The following is a 27,582-nucleotide window of genomic DNA, read 5'->3' as shown; positions in this document are numbered from 1 at the left end:
TCTTCCAACGCCATGGCTATAAAACCGAGTTCAAGGATTAAATTTGAGTTGAACAAGTCTGCGGATGTTTGGTCTTTGTTCAGTCCACTGTCGGTTCTTTATTTGTCATGTTTAAAATCTTCTAAAACTTCCGCAGCGTTATGCCCAAGACGTCACTCAGTTTAGGGCAAGGATTTATGAGCTGGAAGCCACCTACTTATATTAGAAGTGCTATTACAAAGGCTATCGATAGTGATACATCTGTACATCATTACTCACATCCAAAGGGCAGACCACGTCTTCGTAACGCACTCTCAAATCACTTTTCAAAGCAATTCAAATCCCTTAATGGGCGTAAATTGGATGTTGAATCTGAAATTATCGTTACAGCAGGCGCTAATGAAGCCATTTACTCAATTTTGGGCGCATTCCTTGAACAAGACGATGAGGTCATTTTGTTTGAACCTGCATTCGATCAGTACATGCCAAACGTTCGTTATAATGGTGGCAAAGAAGTTTATGTTCCTATCAGATTCCACGGTGATCCTACAAGGAATTCTACAGGCGATGATTGGAAGATTGATATCAATGAGCTGATTGGTGCAATCACTCCAAAGACGAAAGCAATCATATTCAACACTCCACACAATCCAATTGGAAAGGTTTTTACTCGTGAAGAACTTCAAGCTATTGCTAATGTCGCCATCGAACACAATCTTCTCGTAATCTCGGATGAAGTTTATGAGTCATTGACATTTGACAACGCTACACATGATAGAATCGCCGATGTTCCCGGAATGTGGGAACGAACTCTTACTGTTGGTTCAGCAGGTAAGACATTCGCAGCTACTGGATGGAGAGTTGGTTGGGTTATTGGACATCCAGATCTGGTCAAGGCAACACTCGCAACTACAATGAGAATAGTTTTCTGTGTTAATAGCTTAGCTCAAGAAGGTACCGCTGTTGGTTTCGAGGAGGCTGATCAGAACAACTTCTTTGAAACTCAAAGGAAGGAATATCAAGAACGTCGTGATGTGCTCACAAAGCATCTTGACCAGATTGGATTACCATACACCAAGCCAGCAGGATCATACTTCATATTAGCAGATATAAGCAAAGTAAACTTCCCAGAGGACTATCCATTCCCAGAGAATATCAAGACACGTACGCGTGACTTTAGATTTGCGTGGTGGATGGCACATGAGTTCGGAGTTGTTGCCATACCACCATCTGATGTGAGTGGAGTGAGAGTTTACTATGTTTTCTAACCAAAATTCAGTTCTATGGTCTATCAAACCAACATCTAGGTGAACAATTCATCAGATTTGCATTCTGTAAAGAGGCTGATATACTCGATGAAGCTGGTGAGCGTATTAAAGGTTTATCAAACTATATAAAGTAAAAGAATAAATTTTCATTTTTATTTTCACAAATTTACGTCATCAACCTTCTTGTTGGGCGATGAGCAAGACCGTGATTACGAGCAATGAAAGGAACAACAAGAACAAAAAAGCACAGGTGGGAATTCTGATTTATTTCAGTTTATATCTAAAAACCCCCAGCTCGCTCAGGCTTATCAGAATCTAACTCAAGATTTAACTTCCCCTGCCTTGCGTACGATTGGCAATTATACTCTCGGCCGTACTTTAGGCAGTGGCAGTTATGGTATCGTGCGTCTCTCCACTCATCGCCTCATCAAAGGTGCACGCGTTGCTGTGAAGAGCGTATCAAAAAACCACACTCAGCTCAGCGCTTTGGTTAGAGAGCTGCACCATTATCGGCGCCTATCGCACCCCCACATCGCTCAACTCCTTGAGATAGTCGCCACCGAGAACGACATCCACCTCGTCACCGAGTTATGTGATGGCGGTGAGCTGTTCGATTATCTCGTCGACAAAGGAAGACTGTCCGACGTGGAGGTTAGGAGAGTTTTCGGTCAGCTTATGCTGGCGCTGCACTACCTTCATTCTAATGGTGTTGTTCACCGCGACTTGAAGCTCGAGAACATTCTCCTCGATAAAGACGGAAACGTTAAATTAGGCGACTTTGGCTTTGCAAGGGAGTTTGATGATGGCCCTGGGAATCTTATGAGTACTTGGTGCGGCACAACTGCGTACGCTTCTCCTGAAATGCTTCGCGGTGAAAAATATGGTGGAAAGCGTGGGTTTCTCATTTGCATTCGACAATTCCTTACTCACACTTGACATCCCAGAAACTGATATTTGGAGTTCTGGCGTTATCCTCTACGCTCTTCTCACTGGTGGTCTTCCTTTCGACGATGATGACGAGGATGAAATGAGAGAGTTGGTGTTGAAAGGAGAATACTATCATCCAACTGATGTCCTTTCAGCTGGTGCGTTTTTTCTTTTCTCGTCTTTCTTTTCTCACATGTCTCAGATGCTTGTGACCTAATTTCCGCAATCCTTCAACCACTCCCACAAAATCGTCCGAGTATCGAACAAATCCTCGCCCATCCATTCTTCACCCGCTTCCCATCACAGCAAACCCCGTTGCACACTCTCCATGACAAGCTCGAGCACACAGCCGAGCACGCCAGCTACGCGTACGACGAGAAACACGTGAGCGAGATAAGCGAAGGAGAGAGTGAAGCGACGGAGGTATTCGAGGGTGTGAGCGATGTGAACCACTTGGACGAGCCACCGCGACGACTAGTCCCTGCGACCACAAGCAGCGGCATGACTAGAAACTTGAGTGTAGAGAGTATACCCGGGATAGCCCTCCCCCGTCGTTCAGGTGGTTCATTCAAGCGCGGCATGGTGCGCACGCTATCTAGTGAGCGCGAAGGTGCATCCACACCCCCGATCCAACGGACGCCATCGCGCACCAAACGGCGCAGCGTCAGCTCGACCATGTCCGACTTACCCGTGCTTACACCTGTCGCGTCGCGCATCCCGTCTACCACCTCTCTCCGTGAACACTACAAGGTGGGATCGATGGAAAGTGTCAACTTCAATCCAAATCCCAATTTCAATCTCGGCCAGTCCAACGCAGACGATCTTCACCATTTCCACCCGCAAGAACCGAATTATCTCGAAATGTGCACCGCTCAACACGCACAGCCGTTTGAGGAAGAGTGGGAACGCGCTCTCCTTCAGTCGCTTAGTCAGCTGGGGTTCGATATCGGGCAGATTAAGCACTCAGTTATCAACCACGCGTGCGATGCGTCTGGTGGACTGTGGTGGCTCCTCCGCAAGCAGAATCTCGATACGCGTGAACATCTCACTCGTATCGAGGAGGAGGGCGTCGGCCTTGGCGAAAGGGGTGAGCGTGGCGAGCGGCGCGACTCAGAGGAGTATCTCATGATCAACACGCGTAAACAGAAGGAGGAGAGGGAGAAGAGGAGAGAGAAGGAGCGCGACAAAGTAGAGAAGGAGAAAGCGGAAAAAGAGAGGGAGGAGAAGGATAGAAGAGAGAAAGAAAAAGATAGAGACATTGAGAGAGACAAACAAAAACTCAAAATGAGCGACCAACGCGCAGATTTCTCCAAAAGAAGTTTGCCAGATCTCAACGAATCGGGTTTATCACTAACACCACCCACCGAGGCGTCAACATCGAGTCTACAGCTCAACTTGCCGCAGACGTCCGCCCCTAGTTCGCCTAACAAGACTAAGAGCCGCAGCAGCTCTATCAGCATGCTACAGCGCGCCACTACTGCTCTTAGCGGGAGTATGCTACCTCGAAAGAAAAGCGACGAAAGGAGTGGGAGTAATGATGATAGTGTCAGTGTGAGTTTGAGTGTGAGCGGGAGTGGGAGTGGGAGTGTTAGTACAACGCCTCCTATCTCACATGCTGCCCAGTTCAACTCCACAGCTTCGCTCAATCAGTTACCAACTGACTCACCTCGGGCGGCGTCTGAACACGACTTGCACAACACTCCTAACATTCAAAACTCACCCGTAACCAAGGAAAAGGACAAGAAAAACTTGTTGGACGCTTTCCGTGGTTGTAAGTGAGCTCTTAACGCGCGATTCTTCTCACAAAACCACCACAGGGTTCACCGACGATAAACGCGAGCGCAAGAAAGGTAAGACCACGCCCAAAAAGCAGAAGCAGAAGCAGACGCAGGGTCAGCTCAAAGGCGCTGAAACTGCAGCTGAATCTGAAGGGGTCCCATCGACGGTGCAAATGCGGCGGTCTGCTTCGCATAACAGCAACAGCAACACCCTTACACCGCGCAGACGCAACGCACGCACGAAACAGGGACCTACTCGCGGTCAGACGCAGTCCAAGGCCAGAAGAAATCGCCGCAACAGGCGTAAGTCGAGTAATGGACGACGGGCGTCAAGTAGCAGCACTCAAAGCATGCTATCACCGCAAACTGTTGCTATGGCGGTACCGCAGACGCAATCGCAGCCCCACTCGCAGCCTCACTCACAATCTCATTCCTTGACACACTCCCGTCGCTCGTCCTCCGTCCATTCGCGCCGCTCGAGTATCTCGGTGCATTTCGAGAGCGGGTCGCCATCGGCCGCGATGAACCGGCGGGTTAGCAGCGGGGGAGTTGTTGGGCGAGGACAGCACGCCAAGTCGCCTTCCATGTCTTCGGTAAGCAGCGCGCGTAGTGTGAGTGGACGGATGAGTATGGGTATGGGCATTAATCCCAGCTCGAATACGTCGTTCGGTCGCGCAGGTAGACACAGAAGCGGGTCGTCGAGCTCCTTGCAGCGCGTGCGCCATGTGAGGGCTCCTTCGTCTCCCCTGCCAACCAGCAGACATTCGCGGAGCACGTCGACAAGTTCGTTGGAGAATGGCGAGAAGGTGGTCGGGTTGGGGCTGCGCGATAGTGAAGTCGATGGCTATGGTGAAGGTGATGGCGATGCAAAGGTGCACACCCGCTCTTCTCATACAAACCACCTCCCCCACTCCTCGACTAACCAACAACACTCTAAAACACTATTCCTCGCATCAAAACGCCCACCTGCACCAATCAGCGTTCATTCACCACCAATGAAATCATTCGCGCTCCTCAAAGCTAGCAAATTCGACTACAGCAGGACTTCCCCAACAAAAAATTTGACTTTCGATACAGCGGCAGGTGGGCATGCGCAAAGCAAGTCAAAGTCAAATGCACTCGCGCATGCACGGTCACGCACTCACCCGCACACTCACACCTACACCCATTCTCACACTCACACTCATTCCCACAAGGAAGAGGAGTGGGTGGATGAGGACGACTTCGCTGGCGGAATCGGACAGGGCGATGCCAGTGCGGTTATTGGAGAGTTTGAGTCGAGTGTTGCCGAAGAACACGTCAGCGTCACGGAGCACTCGGACGAAGATGAGATCGAGGGTGTGAAAAAGCTCAAGAAGTCCAAGAAGACGAATAATAGGAAGAATGGTGACGCAAGGGAAACGATGAGCGACTTCAAATTCCCAAGGAGTGGTGGTGATGGTAATGGCACCGGCACTGGCAGTAGCCATACTACTAACTCCAACTCCAACTCCAACGCCACTTCGACGTCTCCTACTCCTCCAAATACCTCCAACCACCAGAAATGGAGACCTTCAGTCGCGACCGCGGCCGTCATCGAGGAGGATGAGGAGGACGACTAGCGGATGGCGCGCGCTATACCATACCATACAATATAACTTTGTAATTACCAAAATTATGCATCATTATATCGAGTCAGAAACTTTACCGCGTTTGCACACTGCATCACGCCCTCTGTGACTTTAGTAGGGACTGCATTGGCGTTGTCTTGAAAAGCTGGGCTAGGACTTTGTTGTCCGATTTCCCGTTGAGGGTGAGCGGGATGAAATTTGTCGGTATAATGTAAGCAGGGCGCATATAAACAGGCAGCTCTCGATCGACAGCCATCTTGAGAGTGTTTACTAGTGCGCCGCTGTCATATTTGATAGTCGGCGCTGTAGTGCGCCTGTCTACCACCCCGACGCCAGAATGAGACGGCGCGACGAAACTGACGAGCACTTGCTGACTGAGAGAAGCGTGCTGTGTGATGAGCGTCGTCGCCAGGAGCTCCACGGATGAAGATGCCAAGCGGAGTATGTTCGACACGCCCTCTGTCTCTAAGCGCACACCACGGTACTTGACTTGCGAGTCGATCCTGCCCATGATCTCGATCGAGTGATCGGGCGTCATACGCACCAAGTCGCCCGTCCTGTATGCCCAGCTCTGAGGCGTGGGGTACCTGACAAAGGACTTGGCGGTGAGGTGGTCCAGGTTGAGATATCCGCGCGCTGCCAGTACGCCTTCCACGACAAGCTCGCCTGGTGTACCTAATGGGACAATGTTCATATCCCTGTCGACCACGAATGCGTCACAAGAGGGAAACACTTTGCCGACATTCTCCTTTGTATCGTGCGCCATCACCTTGCGCGCTGATATCCCAATAGTCAGCTCAGTCGGGCCGTAGAAATTCGCGAGGACGAGGTTGGGTTGGTTAGCCCACTTTTCGAGCAGCTGTGAGGTGTCAGGGGTTTGTGGTGTGTTAAAGGTGATTGGATTATCTTACATTTTGCGTTATCTTCTCACCACCAGAAATGAGATACTTGAGGGGGAGACCATCGGGCGTCTCGAGCAGCGCCTCGATCATCGACGGCACCATCCCCAGATGCGTTATGTGCATCCGCACAATGTACTCCCTTAGATCGCCCAGTAGCTGAGCCCGCGGGACCGTCACCAATGCTAGTTTTTCATGCCAGCTTTGGGTGATTTCAGAAATATGCACGTCGAACGCCAAGGAAGCCATTGCCAGCCGCTTATCGCTGTCTGGGTTGCTGATCGGTATGGGGTAGTCACCGAAAGTTATCATCGCCCAATACAGCGCTCTGTGCTCGATGAGACATCCTTTCGGATTCCCCGTCGTCCCGCTCGTGTAGAGAAGGTAAGCCAGGCTGTCAGCTTGTGCGCAGTTGAAATTGGAGGGGCTGAGTGTGTGGACTAGCCTCCACAGCGACGCGTCGTGCGTGTCTACAGCTATAAGAGGGAATATGTGCTGATTTTCGCTAGTTGTGAATACCACCTTGGACGCGCTGTCTTTTGCAATGTACTTCTTCCGCTCTTCGGGTAGCTCTGGGTCTATCTGTGCGTTGTGTGAGTGGTGTGTGCTCTCATCGACCCAGGCTCAGACTAAGACTCACACTCGTGTAGCAGCCACCTGCCTTGAGAATAGCAGCCATAGCTATATAGAACTCGGGGCAGCGCGGGAGCGACAGACCCACTCTGTCCTCGAGCTGCACCCGTTTGTGCTCTACAAGCCACCTAGCAAGTTGGTTTGAGCGCCTGTTAAAGTCATTCCAACTGAGTAGAGAAGGTGGCGAGTCCAGGTCGGTGTAGCATTCATGGGCGATCTTTTCAGGCCTGCTTGCTGCGTTATCGAACAACCAATCGACTACTAAGCGTTGGTGAGACATGTCCAGTGTCTTTTGAGCGTGTGAGGCGAGGTTTTTAGGGAATGGCTTGAGCACCTCCCCAATATGGACATTTGAAAGGTTCTCATGGTGCTGCAGCAGCCTCTCCAGCACCACCTTGACTTGATTGAGGAGAACGCCGAGCGAGGTGGATGATATCAGACTGCCGTCGCTATAGACAGACAAAGTGTAGCCATTGTGAGACAGGTATCCACCCATTAGCAGGCTGTTATGCTGCCTGCACGTAACTAAATCAACTCCCCATACAAACAGTGCCTGTAGAGGTGTTTCGTGGTCCTTTACACCCAGTTCAAGTCTAGCGTCGTCGTTTGATAGCGGAATGTTTGCAGATAGCTGCTGATCGATATTCTGGGATATTTGGCTCAATAATTCCCCTCCTTCCAGCTGCACGCGGATTGGCTGAATCAGCGTGGCTTCAGGATCGCCGATGTAATCCACGGAAGTCTCACCCAATAGGATATCCTGCGTGTCAAGATACTTCATCAGAAGCACAGTGTATGCGACTCTGCTGAGTTTCTCAATTTCGCTCGAAATTTGACCAGCTGGACCGGTGATATCGAGTGAGTAGTGCCGTGGGACATGCTCTGGAACTCTTGACTGCGTTCCAAGGCTCTTTATTGGGTTGTGTGTATAATTATCAAGCATCCTCGGCTAAGCTGATCAAGCTTGCGATCAAATTGGAAACCCCGAAGATAATCTGATAAAATCGGGAAAAACACGAATAAGGTTTCTAAAAAGCCTGCGGCCATATGATAAAGGATCGAATACCATCAGCGGCTTTAGTTTTCCATTTTATTAATTTCGGAGTTTGCTGCGAACACAACCCTAGTCAGGTACGATCAGTTATCAAAAATTATCAGTTAAGATCCTCTATCGATCAAATCATCAACACATGAGCAAACTTTGTCCGGGAGAGTTTAACTTTGTGGCAGAAAGCCAATGTCGTTATATGGACATATCGCTAGGCTTCCAGTGGAGACTGATGTGGTGTCTTCCACTGGCAATATTCGTATTCGCAGCTTTGGCCAAGTTTGTGTTAATGGGGGCGATAGAAAAGACACGCACCAGAATTACAAAGCACAGATTCGATCTTCTATCGGTCACGAAGCTGATCCTTATCCTTATTCAGATCGGATCAATTGCAAGTGTTCTTCATTACGATCACTTCAACACCAATACTGCAACTGCTGCATACGCTATGCAACTGGTTTCTTCAGTCATACTTCTCCCTCTATCCTACGCTCAGCACACACGAGCATATGCTCCATCGACATTGATCAGTGCTCACTTGGCAACAGCTTCCTTGTTTAGCGCAACTCAGCTGAGATCTTTCGTCAACGCCAACTTGATTGGTGATGATTTTTTTGCCGGATACTGCGTCTTCTTCGCTTCAACTTGCTGTCTTTTCTTTGCCGAGTTGATCGAGAAGAGGTGGCTGATCAAGTCATCAGTTCTGGTGTGTTGTACGCACCAATTATACCAATCACTCACAATCCCGCCAGCCTAAAGCAACTGAGCCAACCTCCTCAATCCCTTCGCGCATCCTATTTACTTTCCTCTACCCTGTCTTATACTCTGGATTCAAAAGGGCACTCAACTTGGATGACGTTAATGAATTCGGTCTACCTGAAGAGCTAAGCAGCAATGATGCCACAAAGCGCTTCACAAAGCTCCTCTACTCTTCAAGAAAGGTTTCAAAATCCGGCAAAGAGACTCAGCCAATCTTGATGCCTTCCATAATAGCATTCTATGACTTTTTCTTCGCTGCAGTAATACCAAAGCTGCTTTACGTTGCTGTCACATTCGCTCAACCATTTCTCGTTTCCACAATCTTGTCATTCATCGACAGCTACTCAAGTGAGACTGAGACACCTCAAGATCCAAATATCGGTTGGGGCTTAGTTGGAGCTTATGCAATCGTGTATCTCTCATTGGCAGCCACTACAGCGCTCTACTGGGATAAAGTTTACGCAATGGTTATAAGATACAGAGCAGCACTGGTCAGTGTTCTTTTCGACAAATCAGTAAGACTAGCATCAACCGTTGCAGAGAATCAAGGTAGAGGGAGTGCCGTTACGTATATGTCGGTTGATGTCGAGAGAGTCGTCGAAGGTGTCATTTTCTTCCACGAATGCTGGTCAGCTTTAGTTTCGATTGCCTGCGCAGCCGTTATCCTGTGGTTTAAAGTGAGTACAGCCTATAACATCACGCACACTCACTAACCACTTCCTCTGGCCACTTACGCGATGATTCCACCACTCTGCGTCATGATTGCCTTCTTTGCCGTAACATCTATCGTCGGCAAGAAGGTATCTGGTGCTCAAAAGCGCTGGATGGGAAGCACAGAGGGTCGACTTGCAGTGATAGGATCAGTAATGCAACAAATCATCCCCACGAAGCTGCTCGGTTTAGAGCCTGTGATGCCGAAATGGATCAACCCACTCCGAGCGAAAGAAGTGGACAATTTGAAGGCCTTCTACCGTCGTCTTGTGATAGTAGTTGTCCTCTCATCAGCTACAATTAACTGCGCTGGTCTGTCTGCACTCGGAACTTTTGCAGGAATCAGCGGAGATATCCGTCCACAAACACTGTTCACGATATACACCATTGTCAATCTGGTAACGCTCCCCATTTCAACAGTCGGACATTGCTTCCCACTACTCGTCGCGTCTTGGGCTTCCATGAAGCGCATTGCAGGGTTCCTTCTGCTCGAAGAAAAGCCTGTGAGTTTGGGAGGCGAGCTGCCAAATTCAGAGCGAAGCTCAACGGAGACGCTGAAATACACGGGCACCGAGAAATCGGCGTCGCTAGACGAGAAGTCCGATAGAGACTACGACGGGCCACCTTCATTATGGAATGTGAATGCGAGTGCATCATCAGCGCCTGACGCCAAGCCACTTATCAAAGACATCGACATCAACTTCCCACTAGACAAACTATCAATTGTCGTCGGACCAGTTGGTAGTGGTAAGTCTATTCTTGCCAAAACACTGCTCGGCGAGACGCACTTGCAGACAGGCAGGCGGAAGGTGCCTGGTGGACCTACCACGAAAATCAGCTATGCCCCTCAAGAAGCCTTTATTTGGCCAACGAGCGTGCGCGAGAATATAATCCTGGATTCTGAATACGATTACGAATGGTACAACAAGGTAGTTGAGAGCTGTGCCTTGGTTTATGATTTCGAAAGAATGTCCAAAGGCGATCTGACCCAGCTGAGCGAAAAGGGCGGCGGAGTGAGTGGTGGACAGAAGCAGCGTATTTCATTAGCGAGAGCGTTGTACGCAAGTCGCCACACCTCTTTCGTAGTCCTGGACGACTGTTTCAGTGCACTCGACGCACATACCACCAAGCACGTCTTTAATGCGCTGTTCGGAGCGAGGGGTATGCTTGGCAAACGGACGGTGGTTATGGTAACGCACTCCCACAAACACCTCACAGCTGCACATTTTGTCGTTGCTATGGAAAGTGGATCTATCCTCGCCAAAGGATCGCTACGCGAGCTCTACAAGAATGTAATCGACATCAAGAGCTATATCGGTGAAATACCCAAGGAGTTGGAAGAGGATAATGAGATCACTCATGTCAAAAGTGAGACAGAGGAGGAGGAGATACTCAATGAGTTGGGTGATCCTGCACTGGCTGAAAAACCATCGCACCAGCACAAGAGTATTGACGGAAAAGAATACGAGGCGGTGGATACGGAAGAGGATCCTGACGAAGAAGACGCCAGTGCAAATCTTGGATGGACGCCGTACAAATTCTACATGCGTCATTGTGGCTGGGGACGTCTAACAGTTTGCGTAGCATTTCTCTTTTTCTACAATGCTGTAGAAGTTGGTCTGCAGGTGAGCAAAGCTGTTTGTGCTCTATCCGCAACTAACAGTACGCAGATATACCTCGAAAAATGGTCCAGCGCAAACACCACCGACCATCGACCATGGCTTGGTGGGTATGCAGGCTTCACTGTTGCCGCTTTCATCAGTTCTTTCTGCATGATGTGGATGTACACGCAGTACACAGCCCCACGCGCCAGTTTAGGCATGCATGAGCAGATGCTAGGGCATGTACTCGAAGCGCCAGTAACGTATTTCCAGAAAACGAGTTCAGCACTGCTGATCAATCGGTGGGGATCGGATATATTTATATCCGATTTCGCGTTCCCTATTTCGATGCTGGACGTGTCGTTGACGGCGGTGTATGTGGTCGGAGCTGCCATTCTGATTTTGATTGCAGTCCCATGGCTCGCCATAGCAGTTCCTTTCCTCGCTGTGATATACTGGTCGCTGCAGAGAGTATATCTCGCGACGAGCAGACAGCTGCAGCGACTGACTATTTCGTCTAAGACACCGCTCTACACGTCTTTCAGCACCCTCCTCACTGGTCTAGTAACGATCCGTGCGTTCAAGTCAACGGCAATGTTTAAGGATATCTCTGAATGGCATCTCAACCGGTCGCAGGCACCGATGTACTACCGTGATTCTGGGATAAGATTCCTGCGCACATTTCTCAACCTCGTAACGGCATTCATAGCTATCGGGATAGCAGCGATAGCCGTCGGACTGCGTAACTCCACCAGCGCCGGCTACCTCGGTGTGGCGCTATCCCAGCTAGTCAGCATGGCAACCTCGCTTACCAATCTTCTTCTGGCATGGACAAGGGTGGAGAATGGTGTCGTTTCGCTCGAACGCATAGTCGAGATTACACAACTCGAGAGTGAAGAGAGTTTACAAGCACGTGAAATAGCGGGCGACGAAAGCGGCAACGAGAGCGACAACAACGACGCTATGCTAGCATCCGCAACTACAACCGAACCCAGCCCCAGCTGGCCAGAGAGCGGGGCAGTAACATACGACGACGTTTCGCTCAAGTACGCCACATCGTCACCGCGTAACGCCCTTGACGGCCTAAACATAGCCCTGCCTGCGGGACATAAGCTGGGAATATGTGGTCGCACGGGAAGCGGGAAATCATCGACTATCTACGCTCTCCTCCGTGGTCAGCCGCTGCGCTCAGGCAGGATTATCGTGGATGGGGTAGATCTAGCGACTGTGCCACTACACACACTGCGCAAGCGCATCAGCACCATTAGCCAGGACCCCTTCCTGCTGCATGCGTCGCTGAAAGATAACCTCATTTTGGGATGCGAGGGGGCTAGCCAAGAGGATATATGGCGGGCGCTGGACCATGTCGGTATGGCGAAACAGGTCAATGACTTAGAACACAAACTCGATACGCAGGTGACGACGGATGGGATGGAGTTTAGTGCAGGTGAAAGACAGCTCCTCTGCATCGCTAGAATCCTCCTCCAGAAACGTAGAATCGTCTTACTTGATGAAGCCTCGTCAAATATGGACTCCAAGACAGATGAGAGACTGCTCGCGTTACTCAAAACTGCACTCAAGGGCGTCACGGTTATTAGCGTCGCTCATAGAATATCCACTATTAGCGCTTATGATCAGGTTATTGTTATGGATGAGGGTCGCGTCGTGGAGTCGGATAGCCCCACTTCGCTGCTGTCTAACACATCGAGCGAATTCTACAAACTCGCTCACAGCCAGGGAATGATGGAGTAGTTTAGCTGTTAAGCGTTGGAACGGATTAAGGAAATATACATTACAAAAATGATTAGATATGACAAGTCTCAATTGTACACTAGATCTTATGTTTCATTCACTCATAAAGTCAGAGTCTGTGGAGTCTTCCGAGACTGCTGAGTCTTCTGAGTCTTGGTTCTGGTTGGTGGGAGTGTGGATGGTATCGACCGGGCGACTACGCATGGGCCAGGAGTTTTTGTAAATCCTACGATGAATGTCGCAAGTGTAGCACTCAGCACTATCCGGTAATTTTTCATTTGTGCAGTGATTGTTCTGGCATAGCATCTCGTCGAGACAGGAAGGGGCTGAGGAGAGGGGAGTGAGGGAGGAGCTCCCTGAGGACAAGGAGCGTGATCGCGAGTGGTTAGTTGAGCTGTTTGTGCTTGAGCGTATGTAGCTATTGAATCTCGTCCGGAGTTGGTTGTCAACTGGACTATTAACACTATTGGCACTATTGGCATGTCGGAATGCACCCTTACAGCCAGCCTCGCACGAACGACAGAAGCACTTTTCGTTATTCTCTCCGAAGTAGTGCGGGCCGTAATTGAGTAGGATTTCATCACCTTTACGGATACACCTTATCGTGACGAGGTTGATGTGGTCTTTGGTGCGTTGGAGTTGGCAGTTGTTATTGCAGTCGTGATTTGCGAATCTGGCAGGGCCAAGGAAGATGCGGGTACCTGAGGAAAGGCTAGTGAGGACACTCCAGTCATTATTAGAGTCAGTCAAGAACTGGTCTTGTTTAGGCGTGATTTTAGTGAGGGTAGCAAGGCAATTCTTGACTGGAGTGTTTGAGGGGATGTTTTTGGTAGCAATCAAAGAGTATTCTTCTTTGTGAGTTAAGGATGAGAGTCTTCTATTGAAACAAACTTCAAAAGGAGTGGAAGGGTGGAATAGAAGGGTATAAACGTGTAAATGATCTTTAAAGAGGCTCTTGAAAAGGATCCTCTTTCTACGGAGGTAGTCTTTTATGCTAGTGAGTTCTAGCAAACCCTGATCGAGCCTTGCGGTGTTGTAATTTAATCTACTGACCATGTCGATGATAGTGTCCTTTGAGTGTCCAAGATCTAGCCTACACTGAGCAGGCTTTACAACGTTAAAACCCCAAACCAAGTCAATCAGAATGGAAGAAATGATGCTGTCACATTGAGATAAATGATCTAATGAAGTGGAAGTGGACATGGAAGTACGAGGTAGAGATGAGTGAACACTAAATATATTTGAAAAAGTGAAACATTGCGTGCAAAATATAAATCGCGGTTTGTTCACAACTCACATCGCCACCATCATCAACAATGTCGATCGGTATTTCAGAGGATCAAAATCAGAAATTTAGAAGAACGATGGAGGATAAGGTTACCGTGTTGAATGATTTCAATAACGTTTCAAATCAATTATACGCTGGGTTGTTCGATGGCCACGCAGGTAAATCATTGTCAGATTATTGCGGTGATAATCTTCATCAAACGATTCTGAACAACTTTACAAAATTTAAGAGCGTATCTGATAATCTTAATCAGTCTTTCTTATCAGTTGATAATGAGCAATCGTTGAGTTCTGGGTGTACCGCAGTTGTTAGCTTGATTTTATATGGGAATGGAGTGAATGATGTGGTGAATAAGGACAAACAAAATCCACAAGGTACTCGTACTCTCTACACGGCTAACGTTGGTGATGCAAGGGCTGTGTTGTGGTGTGTACCCCACGTATCTACGTCATATCCCTTTAAAACTAAAAAATCAACAGCAGAAGTGGTCAAGCTATTAGATTAACTTATGATCATAAAGGATCTGATGAGAATGAGCAAAAGAGGATAATGGATGCAGGTGGATATATCCTAAACGGACGCGTAAATGGTGTTTTAGCGGTAACAAGAGCATTAGGTGATAGCCCAATGAAGCAGTATGTCGTTGGATCGCCTTACACAACCGAGATAGACTTAACAGATGAAGATGAATGGCTTATCATCGCCTGTGATGGATTATGGGATGTTGTAACGGATAATCAAGTCGTTGAGCTTATCAAACGCTGTAAATCGGGTGAGGAAGCTTCTCAATTACTCTTAGACTACGCCTTGAACAACCTATCAACTGACAATTTATCAATCATTGTAATTAAATTTTAATCCACTAACCTTCTTGCACTTGTACCACCAAGAATCATCTTAAATATCTCAAATGGGCTCAACTCTATCTGCTCCAGTGGGTTCACTAGTAATCTCCTAGTCTTCATCTAATTTACTAAGGTCGTCGACAAATCTTATGCGACTGGTGAAGACGCTGACTTTGTTTACGCCGTTTCTGAAATGCAAGGATGGCGGATAAGTGGGTTAATCTAGTAATTTCCTAGTTTCCCCTATTAATCTCTATTCAGGCATGGAAGACGCCCACACCGCCGTCCTCGATTTAAACAGGGCGCATGACTCCCACGCCCCAGAAGTTGAGGATCCTTCCAACGCAAAATCTTTTGAAACCAAAGAATCAAACAAAGAAATTTCAAAGAAGCCTGCATTCTTCGCCGTATATGATGGTCACGGTGGCTCAAACGTTGCTAGATACACTGGTGCCACTCTCTACGCTAGATTAGCCAGGTCTGCCGAGTTCAAGTCTGGTGACTGGCACGCTGCTCTTATTAACAGCTATCTCAATACTGACGAAGCCATCAAAGCAAGCCCTGAACTTTCATCTGATCCTTCTGGTTGTACTGCCGTCAGCGTACTCATCACTCCACCTGAGCCTTCAGCTATAAATTCAAAAGTCAACGCCAGAAGAATCATTTGTGCAAATGCTGGTGATTCTAGAGCCGTCCTCTCCCTAGCTGGTCAACATTTCTCTCTCTCGTTCGATCACAAACCTCAAAACGATTTGGAGTCCGATAGAATCGTTAAAGCAGGCGGTTTTGTTGAAATCGGTAGAGTTAATGGTAATCTTGCACTCTCACGTGCCATTGGTGACTTCGAATTTAAACAAAACACAGATTTGGGCCCTGAATCTCAAATCGTCACTGCTGTACCTGATATCATCGAACACGAATGCACAGGTGAAGAAGAATTCCTCATTCTCGCATGTGACGGTATTTGGGATTGTTTAAGCTCACAACAAGTTATTGACGTTACAAGAAGAGCCATCGCGAATGGTGATGAACTCAAGGATATCTGCGCACACATTATGGATAAATGCTTAGCTCCTGACTCTGAATTAGGTGGTATTGGCTGTGACAACATGACGATCACCATTGTTGCAATCCTCGGTGATCGTTCTCAAGAGGAGTGGAGGAAGTGGGTCAAGGATAGAGTGGAAAACAACATTGGTCACAAAACTCCTGAATCTGTTGCTGATATCTTTGAAAAAACTCAACTCCCAGTCGAATCAAGTGAACAAAGTGGTGGTGGATTCGATGCTAATAGATTTGGTAACTCTCCATTATCTATACTTTCAAATATGGCTGGTGCATCTGGCTCATCCCTCCAAGAAGCTTTGGAAAGTGGTGGAATAGTATTTCAACCGTCAGGATCAGTCACAAACAAAGATGGTCAATTAGTTTACGCTTCTTTGTCCGATGATAGTGAATCAGACGATGAGTCAAACGAACAGCATTCCCAGAAGATTGTACCAATAAAGGATGGAGAAGAACGTCAAATTGACGCCTCGGGTGGTTTGACTGATACTTCAGATGATCCAATAAAGTCGATGAACCTCGCTGAAAATCAGAGTGAGAAGAAGGAGGACAAATAAAAGCAGCAAAAAAGTGATTTTATCAATTATACAAGCATAAGAATTGTATATACCCCTTACTAATCAACACAACACACCTACATCAACACTTGCCAACCGAACTACCTAGGCTATGACACTATAGTAATCTAATCCACACTCCAATCCACTCTTCTCCCTACAATCACAAATAAAGCTAAATAAACATCCTTGAAACGTCTCCCTTCGTGTTTCGTTACTTTCACATCATTTTTGTTACTTTCACATTTTGAAACGCTAATGTATTAATTCTCTCTCTGTGGTTGTTGATATTTTATAATGTTGTTTGTGTGTGGCCAATGCTGATGTGGTTATTGAGACCTTTTAAGGAATACAGTACATGCAGTTTATTAAAATATCATCATACGTCTATATCTTCTTCTATGTTTTGACAGCGCCTTCCCTATCTGCTTCCACGCTCTTATCCGTCGCAAATTCTTCACCTGCTTTTACATCCTTCGCATATGATACTTCTCCGTCAACATCTCCCTCCTTTGTCTTCGATACATCTTGCGTCTTCACGTTATCCTCTTCCGACGCGCCGCTGTACTCTACCAACATCATTTTGAAAAACTCCATAATAATATGCGAAGCCAAGAAAATTGCCATCTTGATAGCCATGAAATCGACTGTATCTCGATCCATAATAAAGGCGCTAGTGAAAAATGATATCAAATGAAGGATGTGATTTCGAATCAGCATAATATTCATCGTATGATAAAATACCGCAAGCCATTCTTTGATGTTTATATGTGGCCACTTCCACTCGTAATTTTTTGACTTATGATTTTCCAAATGCTTATGCAAATAAAGATGGCAGTATTTAGATGCTTTGGAAAATAATTCAAATTGGATAGAATTTGGTAGACGAGTAAGAAAATTCTTGAAGACCTAAGACATGATCTTTCATTACTGTTCCAACGTTTTGTTCGCGAAATGATCATCCCAAATAAGAATAGAGATGTAAATATCAAATTCACTTTGAGATGATCTGGAATCCGGGATGCATAAGCTGAAGTCTGAATTCTGTTATTAGACTCAGTGATTATGTCGATGATAGAGTATATTGCCCCATCTTGAAAGGCAGTATAGTGGGTATCGGGTATGAACATACCCAGGAGAGCGCAGGGTAGAAAGCTCCACTTTGCTACAGATGCTGCTGGAATCAAATAATAAGAGATCATTGTGATTTGTGTTTAATGTGTGCCGGACGGACATGTGCATTACGACTCGAGCGCAATATTGAAAAATAAAAAAAGCTATTCTCAAAAATCTGAGTGCATTTTGGGTGGTAACAGTACTTGGCCGTATTTTCAAGAGCTATATCAGAGCTGTAAAAGTGGAACTCAAAGTGAATCACAGCGTGTAGATGTAAATAGGGGTGCTTCCGAGTATTTCAAGATTTTAACTATCTGAGCTGACTTTACAAGGTGTGATACACAATCGCCACAGTTGCCAATCCTTAAATCCTTTTTCACGGCTGATGGTGATACGTAGAGCGACCTGGAAATCTCAAAATCAGACAGCCCAGTGTGAAAATCAGTTGATAATTGAATTTATCTGAGACCTCCGCACTTCATACCTCCAATCGGTGCAAATTTCGATCTAATTTTGAATTTCCCTGGCTCGTGCGGCTGATTGATTATCTTTGATCATCAGTACGTCGATGAGCAGCACAGAAGCACACGATGAGCGATACGTCGACAACAATGGCACAGAAGATACCTTCGATACACAAGATGGCGTGCGGAAGGTGATCGCCGCTCAATTTGTGAGTCAGATCATTATCAGATAACGACGTGAGTCTCAAGATCAGCAGTCTCTGTCAAAAAGTACAATAATTCTTCTCTCTATTGGCATTTTCTTTGCATCTTTCATCTTTTCCTTCGATCAGGGCACTAACAGCTACATAACAAACGCTGCTTTCAACGAAATCGGACATTCAAGAGCTCAGCTTGCGGTTTTAGCAGCTTCATCCATTGTCAACAGCACAGCCAAGCCTTTCTTTGGAAAGCTGCTCAATGTCGCCGGTCGCCCTGAATCACTCTCCATCACAATGTTTTCCATGTCTCTTGGATACCTCATCTGCGCAGCTTCGCCTACAGTTTCTGGTTTGAGCGTAGGCAGATGTCTCTGGCAACTCGGCAACAGTGGTTTCCAGATCGCGCTGCAGGTCGTCATCGCCGACGTCACAAATCTCCGCTACCGTAGTTTGTTCTCCGGTATTGCTGGCTGCGGTTGGCAATTCGTCCTCTTTTACTTTTCGGGAAAGGCCGTGAACAGCGCGCTGAGCGAGGGTGGTGTAGGTTGGAGGGGTATTTTTGCCATTGAAGCTTGTCTGTTTCTTCCTGCGATCCTTCCAATAATCTTCATTCTCTTCCGCGCGCAATCTAAAGCCCGCCAACACGCCCACCCTAACATCCACAAAGCAGCTCTGCCACTCTCACACAAGATCTACAACATCTGCAGCGATGTTGACATTATCGGTCTCTACCTCTTGCTAGGCTGGCTCGTTTACATATTTCTCCCGATAGTTCTCGTTGGACAGAGTTCCCTGCAGTGGAATGGCACCGCGCTTCCCTTCATGATGACTGTCGGGGCCACAATTATCCTCCCCGCCTTCATCTACTGGGAGGCCACTAGCGCGGTGCACCCGATACTCCCACTACGATTCCTCGCCAACAGGACCATCATATCAACGTGCATGATCAATCTTTGCGATTTCATTTCGTTCAGCTTATCATTCAACACGCTGACCCAATACGTATACGTAGCGACGGACTGGAGCGACGCAAATGCGCTGTATTTCACATCGACCCAGAATCTCTGTCTTTCATTTTTCGCGATAGCTTTCGGGTTGTTGGTGTCAATATACCAGCTGCGCTGGCGGGGGTTTGTTGTAGCAGCGCTATGTGCGCGCATGCTCGGACACGCTCTGATGCTGTATGCGCGCGTGCATCCCACGACTGCCGCTCTGCTCATGACTCAGGTACTTCAGGGTGGCGGAGGGGGTGTAGCGTCTGCAGCAACACAAGTAGGCGCTCAGGGAAGCGTCCCCCATCAGGATCTCTCCTTATCTGTTTCTGTTATTCTGCTCTTTGCTGAAATTGGCAGTGTTATCGGCAGCTCAGTATCTTCTGCACTCAACACAGCTTATTTGGTGCCGTATATTTGCGAACAGTTCCCGGAATGGAGCGTTGAGACTGCGTCTCAATATGCCGATTCTCCTCACGAGTTGGGCAGGATGCTAGGGGCGATTGGAACACCCCAAAGAGACAAACTTGTTCACGCTTTCGCTAATAATATGCGTCTGCAGAATATACCAGCCGTCGTTATCTCCATCATCCCAATTGTCGTTGCTTTGCTCTTCATGGGCGATTTCAGACTCGACAAACGTAAAAATGTGGTCGAGAATGAGGAAAATAGTGAAGAACAGCAGTTCGGTAGATATCAACAACTCCATCCGCCATATCAACCTTCTCGTGATAATCTCCGTATGCATAGAAGCACTGAGGCTCTCCTTGACCGCAAATCAACGCTTTCTCGGCATAGTCTCAGTCAGAGTGTTCACTCCAGCTAATCATATTACCATTTTATCCCTGACTTGACACCACAAATTCTTTGTAATATAGTCATTTTGATACAATCTGTAGTCTTAATTTGGAGTAATGGGAAAAGAATGTTGTAGTGTGTATACAAGAAAGTCTGAGGTTTCAGGGCTCACTTCTGAGAGTAGCATTCTGGAGACATTGTACAACCTTTTAGATCTGAGTCAGTTACCAAGTGTCTGTGCAGTGCGCTCACTCACCAGTACCCATGGTGTTAGGAACACACATGCACGTTCTAGCTTGGACATTTGCAACTGCGAGAGCGTGAGCTCAAGTGTATTGCTTTCGTACACACCTACCTGGCTGAGCAGCAGCGACACCAATGAGAGCGAGGATGGCAGCGACAGAGAAGATTTTGCTGAACATGACAGAAGAATTTTGTGAGAGGCGGAGGAGTATACTGCTGGCAAGTGCACACTTTATACCCTTTCGGTTAATCTCCGAAAGACATTCAACGCAAGCGAGATAAAGATCGCGGGACTTTTCAGATAACGGATCTATTTGAGTGCATGAAGATTGTTCTCACAGTAAAGAAATGGCTTATACCGTGGCACAGAGCAACTTGGAGAAGTTGGCAATGTCTTCTTTAGCAGCTTAAGCTTTCGGACTAAGCGAGCGAACAGCACTATTTTTAATTACAGCGATTGTGCCTGCTTGTAACAGGCTCCAGCAGAAAATCAGATAATCAGATAGCCCGATCGGATATAGTCGCAAATATTGGCGTTAGAAGTATTTGACGGTACATCGGTGCTTACTTGCACGTTATTTGCATTTCGCGTGTGCATCGTGAATGTCTAACGCCATCATAGAGCAGGATCCGGGTGATACTCTTATCCTAATTCTACCTTACATCCCACACGTCGGTAGGGTATTTGCAACGCCAGTGTGATGGCTTCTATCGGCTCGATTGGCACGAAAGCTGTTGAGGATGTGTTGTATGTGCTTTTGAAAGAACTGATTGGCTAATGCTACTGCTCCTATCTTCTACAGCCACACAGCCACAGCTAAACTTGAGCAACTTGCAGTAGAAGATGAATGACGTCATTAGAGAGTGTGATAGTGTGACCGTATCAGGTGCTCAATAGCGGCAACACCTTGAAACAACGCACGCACGCCATTTTACACAGCGACAATGACAAAGAGCAAGAAAGGCATTTTAGATTCGAGTTTAGATGTAATAGGCGACACGCCGCTGATCCGGCTCGACAAGGTGGCAGCGCGGCATTCGATACGGTGCAATTTGCGTAGGTGACAGGAGTGTGAGTGCCGCACACGACACTAAAAGCCTACTAGTGGGCAAAGTCGAGGCGTACTCGCCTGGCGGCAGTCTCAAAGACCGGATAGCGGAGCGGATGATTGACGAGGCGGAGCGTGCGGGCGAGCTAGTGCGTGGGCAGAGTACCATAATAGAGCCAACGTCCGGCAACACGGGCATCGGGTTGTGTCTAGTGGCAGCACGGCTCGGGTACAAGGTAATGATAGCGATACCGGATAAAATGAGCAGCGAGAAGGTCACAGTGATGCGAGCACTCGGCGCACACATTATACGTACTCCCAATGATGCTCCGAGCGACTCCCCCAATAGTAACATAGGCGTGGCGAAGCGACTGGTACGCCAAGTAGACGGCGGAGTCATGCTTAACCAGTACACTAACAGACATAATGCACTTGCTCACGAACTGGGCACATCTGTAGAAATAGCTCGCGATATTCAGTTCTCATTGGGCCACGATGCCATCGCAGACGCTGTCGTCAGCGGCGTGGGTACGGGTGGGACTATCACTGGGGTAGCGCGCGGATTGCGCACTCACAACTCATCTCACTCCCCAACCAACGGTTTCAGAGATGGGCTCTTTGTCGTGGGCGTTGATCCTCTCGGTAGTTCACTTGCTTTGCCCGAGTCGCTGAATGGAGAAACACACGCTTATGCTGTTGAAGGTGTGTGATGTGCGATTCGGTGTACTTGATCTACTCACTATATATCACAAGGCATCGGCTATGACTTCCTCCCAGACACACTCGATAGAAGTGTTGTAGATGTCTGGGTCAAGACGGGCGACGAGGAGTCTTTCGATTGCACGCGTCAGCTTATCCGCGAAGAAGGCCTGCTCGTTGGTGGGTCTGCGGGGAGCTGCTTAGCGGGTGCACTACAGTTCTTTCGTACCGAACAGGGCAGCGCCATCTCCCAAGACCCTTCCAAGACAGTGGTGCTCATATTTGCAGATTCTATCCGCAACTACATAAGCAAGGCGTGGTTAGTAGACTAATTGATTAGTGTAGTGCAGTTGTGCAATAAAGAGCGAGTTTTCCAGCAAATTTTCTATCAATTCTAATTAAATGTATCTTTCAAATCATTGAACCTTTTTACGATCCTGTTTTAAAACTGTAACACCAGTTAGCATGTGCTCGATACCTCACACCTCACACTCCACTCACCTTAGACAGGTCTCTGCCCCATATACCCCTCTTGATCCAGTCGATCATGACGAGAGCGCGAGTACGATTCGACACCTGCTCCGACCAATAGATAGATCTCCAGAGATAGAGACTAATTAGACCGCCTGCGAACGACAGCTCTGGTGAACCAAAGTCAAAGACGGCCGAGTTACCGATATAGGCCAAGCTGCCAAGATGGCGGTAGCTGAAAGGCACCGAGACGATCTCGTCATCCAAATCTCCAGCCTGGTTGACAATCTCTGTGCCAGAAAGTCTCTCTCTCGCCGACGCCAGCTTGGATAGCTTCTTGCCGAGATACTTGCCCTCCTGCGACGCTACCTGTGCGGTGGCAGGCAAGGAAACGATCTTGGATGAAATCTCCGAAAATAGACTGGCTAATTCATTCAAATCGAGCACGTTGTCCTTATCTTTGTCGTAGCGCTGGAATATGTTTTTAATCTTCTGCAAGTGCGACTTGGCCAGCGGGAACCTGTGGCGGAGTTTCTGTGACATTATCTCAAACTCCTCGAAATCGATGCGGCCGTCTTGGTCTCTATCGCAGTCGTCGACGAGGTCGAGAAGAGCGTCGAGGAGGTTGTTATCGACGGTTGCATTGTCACCTATAGCATAAACAGTGCCCTGAGGCGCGCCTTTAACGCGCATGTGCGAGTCAACGATGATAGCCTTGCTGTGGAACTGGTTAGGGAGCTGCTCACAGACGCGCTTAGCGAATGGGTTCATGCCTGCGAACGACGAGAAACAAATAAAGTCAGAGAGTGCGCACCGAAATACTCTCACCCACCTAATCCCGTTGACCACAACATAAACCCGGCTGGGATTACGTGCTCGGTTTTGTCGCCCTTCTCAGTCTTGAGCGTGTAGAGTATCTTGTCCTTCTCGACGCGACTGACGCGCGCATTGAGCACGACGTTAATTTCATCCTTGGCAAATTTCTTCTCGGCATATTCAGAGATCTTCTCTGAGAACGTGTTGAGAATGTGGTCGCGCGATTGGATAACGTGGACGCTAATCTCCTTGCGCAAAAGCTTGGGGAAGTACTTACCGACTTCCTCATTAAGGACATCAAAGATCTCCGCAGCCATTTCTATGCCCGTCGGACCACCACCGCAGATGACGAAGCTGAGGAGACGTTTGCGTTCCTGGTCTGAAGTGGTAGGCAGAGCAGCAGCCTCGAGATTCTGCATGATGGAACGTCTAATTCGCAGAACATCACCAACTGTCTTGAGTTGGAAGCAGTGCTCGAGACCAGGCACGCCGTGGCTTGCGGTGTTGGCACCGACAGCTATGACGACTTTATCGTAAGGGACGTAGAACTGGTCGACGGAGCCATCTGGACGCTTAGAGTGAACTTCAATTAGACGGTTGCTCAAATCGATATCAGCAGCTGCGCCTGAAATGTAATGGCCTCTGACGCGTGCCACGAGTTTACGCAGAGATTCAACCAGGGATCTGATCTCAACGGTACCGACAGCGGCAGAGGGGAGAAGTGGAGTGAAGAGTGTGTGATTGGCGGGACTAATCACTGTAACTTTGTAATCCCCGTGCTCCAATTCCTTTAAAACACCAATACCACCCCATCCATTCCCGATGATAACGAGGTGGGGCTTCTCAGAGATAGCCTGAGCCTCTGGATCCTCCTCATCGTCCATGAAAATTTGGGTTATCGGCAGATTCTTCTTTCCACCTGTCTGTGGGGCCATTGAGATTGGGTTGGCGTTTACTCTGTCGATGTACGAGCCTTCGTCTGTGTGCTGCGTGAGTTTCTAGCCACCTGAACACTCCCTACGCCACTCACAGGTCATGGCATCGTGCGCGAAAATGATCTAACGCGATTAATGAGACATGGCGTGGAGGAGGAGTAGCGCAACCCACAGCAACAAATGCCGAAATGCCGAATACTATAGATCCACAGCCGTATGCCGCGTATTTGGCTGGTTTGACAAAGTATCGATGGAACAGCTGCTCGTTTGCTTTGGTTGATGATTGGAGGCGGGTGGTAATATTCACTGGTCTATACGCTGGTAGCCTCGCAGCCGTTACTCCAGCCCTGCTCCCTCTAATCCAATTATTCCTTGTAAACATCGGCCGTGGTAGTTACGACCGAAAAGAGAAGATGACGTAATTTAAATTTAATTTACTTTTATAAACAAATTTTATCAATATTGAGTTATTCATGCATGTGCTTTTAAAATTTCCAATCAGGACTCGTCTCCATGGCCCATGTAAACTTAGTAAGCAGTGTCTTTGCAAATACCTTCTCAACAGGCACCTCATATGCCTTACACCATGCCACAGTTATGCGTGGATCTATGTAGTTAATCTTACTCGTTCCCAACGAAACATCCTTAACTTCATCCTTGTTCGATGCATTTACTCTGAATGCCTCGAGACGATCCTCCATCTTTTGCATTGCAGTTGTGAGTTGTGTCTGATTCTTTTTCCCGACATCTGGTTTCCCAGCTCTGCGTTCCTTGGTGACTGTCTTCCACTTTTCCTCCACCTCCTGCAACCTCTCCCCCAAATCCTCCGGCTTCATCTCCTTCTGATCTTCATTGCGCAACTTCTCATTATCCCTCTCAAACTTCTTCTTCTGCCTTTCCACCTCCTTATCACGCTCGTTCTCCTCATGCGCATCCATCCACTCATCCTCTAGATCTGATTCCTCGTCTTTGAAACTAGGGTGGTCCTTGTAAACCTTTTTATCGTCCGCCACCTGCGCAAGCATCTGACGCAGCTTCCTGCGTTGGTATTTTAATGCCTTGAGTCTATCGCCCATCTTATCCATCGTTGCATCATGGCTCTTGGACACATTTTTCTGGTGATTACACAGAATGGCCACGTTCCTATTAGCTCTGTTGAATGACAGCAGCTTCTCAGCCACGGTGCCCTCATTAGGAGTCTGTTTGAGTTCCTCCTGGAACGTGATAGACGCGTTATATGTACGGAACACCTTGGCACTCAACCCCTTCATGAACCCGCGGAAGTAGTTGTTGAGTACTGTAGTATGAATTCTGTCGAAAATTGGATCTTGTGGTCCTTTCGGCTCCTTTTTAAATATGCGTAGATTCTTAAATACTTGAGGGTCGACTTTAATGTCCTCTTGGTAAAACCTCACACTATCTTTACCCAGGAAATCAAAGGTGACTAGGTTAGGTGGTCGTAGCATGACATGCTCGCATCTTAACGAACAACATCCAACTGTATCAGCTTCATCTTCTCCCTTCTCATTACCAGCACGCAAAGCAAGTCTGTCGACAAGGTATGCCGCTGTGGCTCTCTGTCTATCAAACATGACTTTATTTTGTAAATCAGCTTCATAGCTTTCACGGACGTTGCCGATGTAGTGCTGTTGAGTGTGCATGTTAGAAAGTCAAAATAATGGAAACAGCGCAAACACACCTTCAACTCCCTAGACTTTTCAAATTTACTCATATCACTCTGACCTTTTAAAGTACTACCTGGAGCGAGGTAGACATACTTGTAAGCACCGTTGATGTTTTCCTTCCAGGTAGCCAACCAGGTGACTGTGTTATCGTGCTGGACACTACCCCAATTGGTGCCTGGTGGAGCATCTGGTATCTTAGCGTCTTTTCCGATATTGATAGTGATTTGCTCTGGCCTTATACGTAGCTTGAGTTTACCTTTTTTAGGATGAGCACCGCGACCTCTAAACAGAGAAGGAGGTTCTATGCGAAAGTTACCGACTTTCTCTTTACGACCGTCGAGGAGACAGTGAGTAAAAGGGTTTTCAATCTCATCACGCTGCTCTTTGGCGTGCTTCTTTTCGTCTTTAGTCATTGCCTTCTTCTTTTCTTTCTCGATGTCGAGATGTTCTCTGATAGGGGAGAAGTCACATTTTTCGAAATCTTTAATCTTTGTACCGTCGAGTGGAGGATGATCCCTCAAAACCGACTGAAAGTCTTGAAAAAAGTTCTTGTTGAATGTCTCATCAGCAGCGTGATCAGACCCCAAGACGGCAGCATAGAAACCAGCAACTTCTTCAGCCTCGTTTGACAGTTCAACTAATTTTCCATCATATTTCATTTTGACTTGTTTAGGCAGGGGTATGTATTCAGGTGGGAAGAATACGCCGTTGTGTTCTAGAGTAGACCATCTCTCAGTACCATCACCGAAACCGCCTTGTTCAGCCCACCACTTGTAATCATCCTCGTCATCGCCTTCGTCTTTAACGTCACCATTCGGTGTTTGATTGGGTGGTTGGGAAGAATTCTTTGGTGTTTTCTTGGGTGTTTTCTTCTCATCATCGGTGACATTTTCCTTCTTCTCCTTCTTGGCGCTGGCTGATCTGCGTGAACTTCTAGCCTTTGGTTTTTCATCAAAGTCGCTGTCTTCTGATGGTTTGTTTGATTTGGATGATTTCTTAGGGGAGACAGTCGAAGTATTCAAGTCTTGATCATTGCTAACCTTGTTATTCTCTATTTCCTTCAGATTAACCAAATCACTTGAATTTTCCAAGCCATTTGTATTTTCTACTTTGGGAGTGACATCTGATGCGTGTTTGAGATTTGAAGGCGATTCTTGTTTGACTTGAGTAACTTGTTCTACTTGTGGTGGTTGTTGTGGCTCATCAGGCACGTCACTCAATTCAGACTCAGAATCTGATCCAATATTCTGTTTAGCTTTCTTTGGCTGTGTGGAAGATGAATGAATAGCCCTGAAATCCACAAAACACCCACCTTCTTATCATTCTCTGTACTCGCTCCTCGCTTCAGATTCGCTGTCATCGGCGTCGTTGGTTAAGAGTGAGAGTGGAAGCGC

At 47.5% G+C, this 27,582-nt stretch overlaps 14 protein-coding genes across 14 annotated transcripts; 8 read left to right on the top strand and 6 right to left on the bottom strand.

Annotated features, from left to right (window-relative positions):
• Positions 1–12: 12 nt before the first annotated feature.
• Positions 13–1,381, top strand: J056_002546 (uncharacterized protein; the record flags this gene model as incomplete). Its single annotated transcript, XM_009271811.1, has 3 exons — positions 13–89; positions 137–1,214; positions 1,259–1,381. 3 exons carry the CDS (start codon positions 13–15, stop codon positions 1,379–1,381), a joined length of 1,278 nt encoding a protein of 425 aa, XP_009270086.1.
• Positions 1,382–1,440: 59 nt separating this feature from the next.
• On the top strand, positions 1,441–5,553 carry J056_002545 (Serine/threonine-protein kinase ppk16; the record flags this gene model as incomplete). The annotated part of the gene is made up of 5 exons (XM_009271810.1): positions 1,441–1,497; positions 1,542–2,139; positions 2,192–2,332; positions 2,377–3,945; positions 3,992–5,553. The coding sequence occupies 5 exons, from the start codon at positions 1,441–1,443 to the stop codon at positions 5,551–5,553; spliced, it is 3,927 nt and encodes a 1,308-aa protein (XP_009270085.1).
• Positions 5,554–5,656: 103 nt separating this feature from the next.
• On the bottom strand, positions 5,657–8,037 carry J056_002544 (Nonribosomal peptide synthetase 2; the record flags this gene model as incomplete). The annotated part of the gene is made up of 3 exons (XM_009271809.1): positions 5,657–6,421; positions 6,474–7,043; positions 7,102–8,037. The coding sequence occupies 3 exons, from the start codon at positions 8,035–8,037 to the stop codon at positions 5,657–5,659; spliced, it is 2,271 nt and encodes a 756-aa protein (XP_009270084.1).
• A 247-nt stretch (positions 8,038–8,284) lies between these two features.
• J056_002543 (ATP-binding cassette transporter abc2) lies at positions 8,285–9,614 on the top strand (the record flags this gene model as incomplete). Its single annotated transcript, XM_009271808.1, has 2 exons — positions 8,285–8,848; positions 8,895–9,614. The coding sequence occupies 2 exons, from the start codon at positions 8,285–8,287 to the stop codon at positions 9,612–9,614; spliced, it is 1,284 nt and encodes a 427-aa protein (XP_009270083.1).
• Positions 9,615–9,638: 24 nt separating this feature from the next.
• J056_002542 (Multidrug resistance-associated protein 1) lies at positions 9,639–12,965 on the top strand (the record flags this gene model as incomplete). The annotated part of the gene is made up of 1 exon (XM_009271807.1): positions 9,639–12,965. The coding sequence occupies one exon, from the start codon at positions 9,639–9,641 to the stop codon at positions 12,963–12,965; it is 3,327 nt and encodes a 1,108-aa protein (XP_009270082.1).
• Positions 12,966–13,058: 93 nt separating this feature from the next.
• Positions 13,059–14,168, bottom strand: J056_002541 (Histone-lysine N-methyltransferase SET9; the record flags this gene model as incomplete). The annotated part of the gene is made up of 1 exon (XM_009271806.1): positions 13,059–14,168. One exon carries the CDS (start codon positions 14,166–14,168, stop codon positions 13,059–13,061), a length of 1,110 nt encoding a protein of 369 aa, XP_009270081.1.
• A 113-nt stretch (positions 14,169–14,281) lies between these two features.
• J056_002540 (Protein phosphatase 2C-like protein 1) lies at positions 14,282–15,111 on the top strand (the record flags this gene model as incomplete). The annotated part of the gene is made up of 2 exons (XM_009271805.1): positions 14,282–14,679; positions 14,733–15,111. The coding sequence occupies 2 exons, from the start codon at positions 14,282–14,284 to the stop codon at positions 15,109–15,111; spliced, it is 777 nt and encodes a 258-aa protein (XP_009270080.1).
• A 52-nt stretch (positions 15,112–15,163) lies between these two features.
• J056_002539 (Protein phosphatase 2C-like protein 3) lies at positions 15,164–16,720 on the top strand (the record flags this gene model as incomplete). Its single annotated transcript, XM_009271804.1, has 3 exons — positions 15,164–15,187; positions 15,232–15,310; positions 15,360–16,720. 3 exons carry the CDS (start codon positions 15,164–15,166, stop codon positions 16,718–16,720), a joined length of 1,464 nt encoding a protein of 487 aa, XP_009270079.1.
• A 399-nt stretch (positions 16,721–17,119) lies between these two features.
• Positions 17,120–17,449, bottom strand: J056_002538 (uncharacterized protein; the record flags this gene model as incomplete). Its single annotated transcript, XM_009271803.1, has 1 exon — positions 17,120–17,449. One exon carries the CDS (start codon positions 17,447–17,449, stop codon positions 17,120–17,122), a length of 330 nt encoding a protein of 109 aa, XP_009270078.1.
• A 955-nt stretch (positions 17,450–18,404) lies between these two features.
• On the top strand, positions 18,405–20,318 carry J056_002537 (Siderophore iron transporter 3; the record flags this gene model as incomplete). Its single annotated transcript, XM_009271802.1, has 2 exons — positions 18,405–18,509; positions 18,558–20,318. The coding sequence occupies 2 exons, from the start codon at positions 18,405–18,407 to the stop codon at positions 20,316–20,318; spliced, it is 1,866 nt and encodes a 621-aa protein (XP_009270077.1).
• Positions 20,319–20,458: 140 nt separating this feature from the next.
• On the bottom strand, positions 20,459–20,712 carry J056_002536 (uncharacterized protein; the record flags this gene model as incomplete). The annotated part of the gene is made up of 3 exons (XM_009271801.1): positions 20,459–20,496; positions 20,547–20,600; positions 20,646–20,712. 3 exons carry the CDS (start codon positions 20,710–20,712, stop codon positions 20,459–20,461), a joined length of 159 nt encoding a protein of 52 aa, XP_009270076.1.
• Positions 20,713–21,478: 766 nt separating this feature from the next.
• On the top strand, positions 21,479–22,613 carry J056_002535 (Cystathionine beta-synthase; the record flags this gene model as incomplete). The annotated part of the gene is made up of 3 exons (XM_009271800.1): positions 21,479–21,590; positions 21,640–22,284; positions 22,336–22,613. The coding sequence occupies 3 exons, from the start codon at positions 21,479–21,481 to the stop codon at positions 22,611–22,613; spliced, it is 1,035 nt and encodes a 344-aa protein (XP_009270075.1).
• An 84-nt stretch (positions 22,614–22,697) lies between these two features.
• Positions 22,698–24,885, bottom strand: J056_002534 (uncharacterized protein; the record flags this gene model as incomplete). The annotated part of the gene is made up of 5 exons (XM_009271799.1): positions 22,698–22,718; positions 22,783–23,525; positions 23,585–24,547; positions 24,599–24,626; positions 24,676–24,885. The coding sequence occupies 5 exons, from the start codon at positions 24,883–24,885 to the stop codon at positions 22,698–22,700; spliced, it is 1,965 nt and encodes a 654-aa protein (XP_009270074.1).
• A 103-nt stretch (positions 24,886–24,988) lies between these two features.
• J056_002533 (DNA topoisomerase 1) lies at positions 24,989–27,548 on the bottom strand (the record flags this gene model as incomplete). The annotated part of the gene is made up of 3 exons (XM_009271798.1): positions 24,989–26,149; positions 26,203–27,453; positions 27,501–27,548. 3 exons carry the CDS (start codon positions 27,546–27,548, stop codon positions 24,989–24,991), a joined length of 2,460 nt encoding a protein of 819 aa, XP_009270073.1.
• Positions 27,549–27,582: the final 34 nt, after the last annotated feature.

This window comes from Wallemia ichthyophaga (assembly GCF_000400465.1).
Source record: "Wallemia ichthyophaga EXF-994 unplaced genomic scaffold scaffold22, whole genome shotgun sequence".
Classification (NCBI taxonomy): Eukaryota; Fungi; Basidiomycota; class Wallemiomycetes; order Wallemiales; family Wallemiaceae; genus Wallemia; species Wallemia ichthyophaga.
This window is presented reverse-complemented; position numbering and strand designations above follow the sequence as displayed.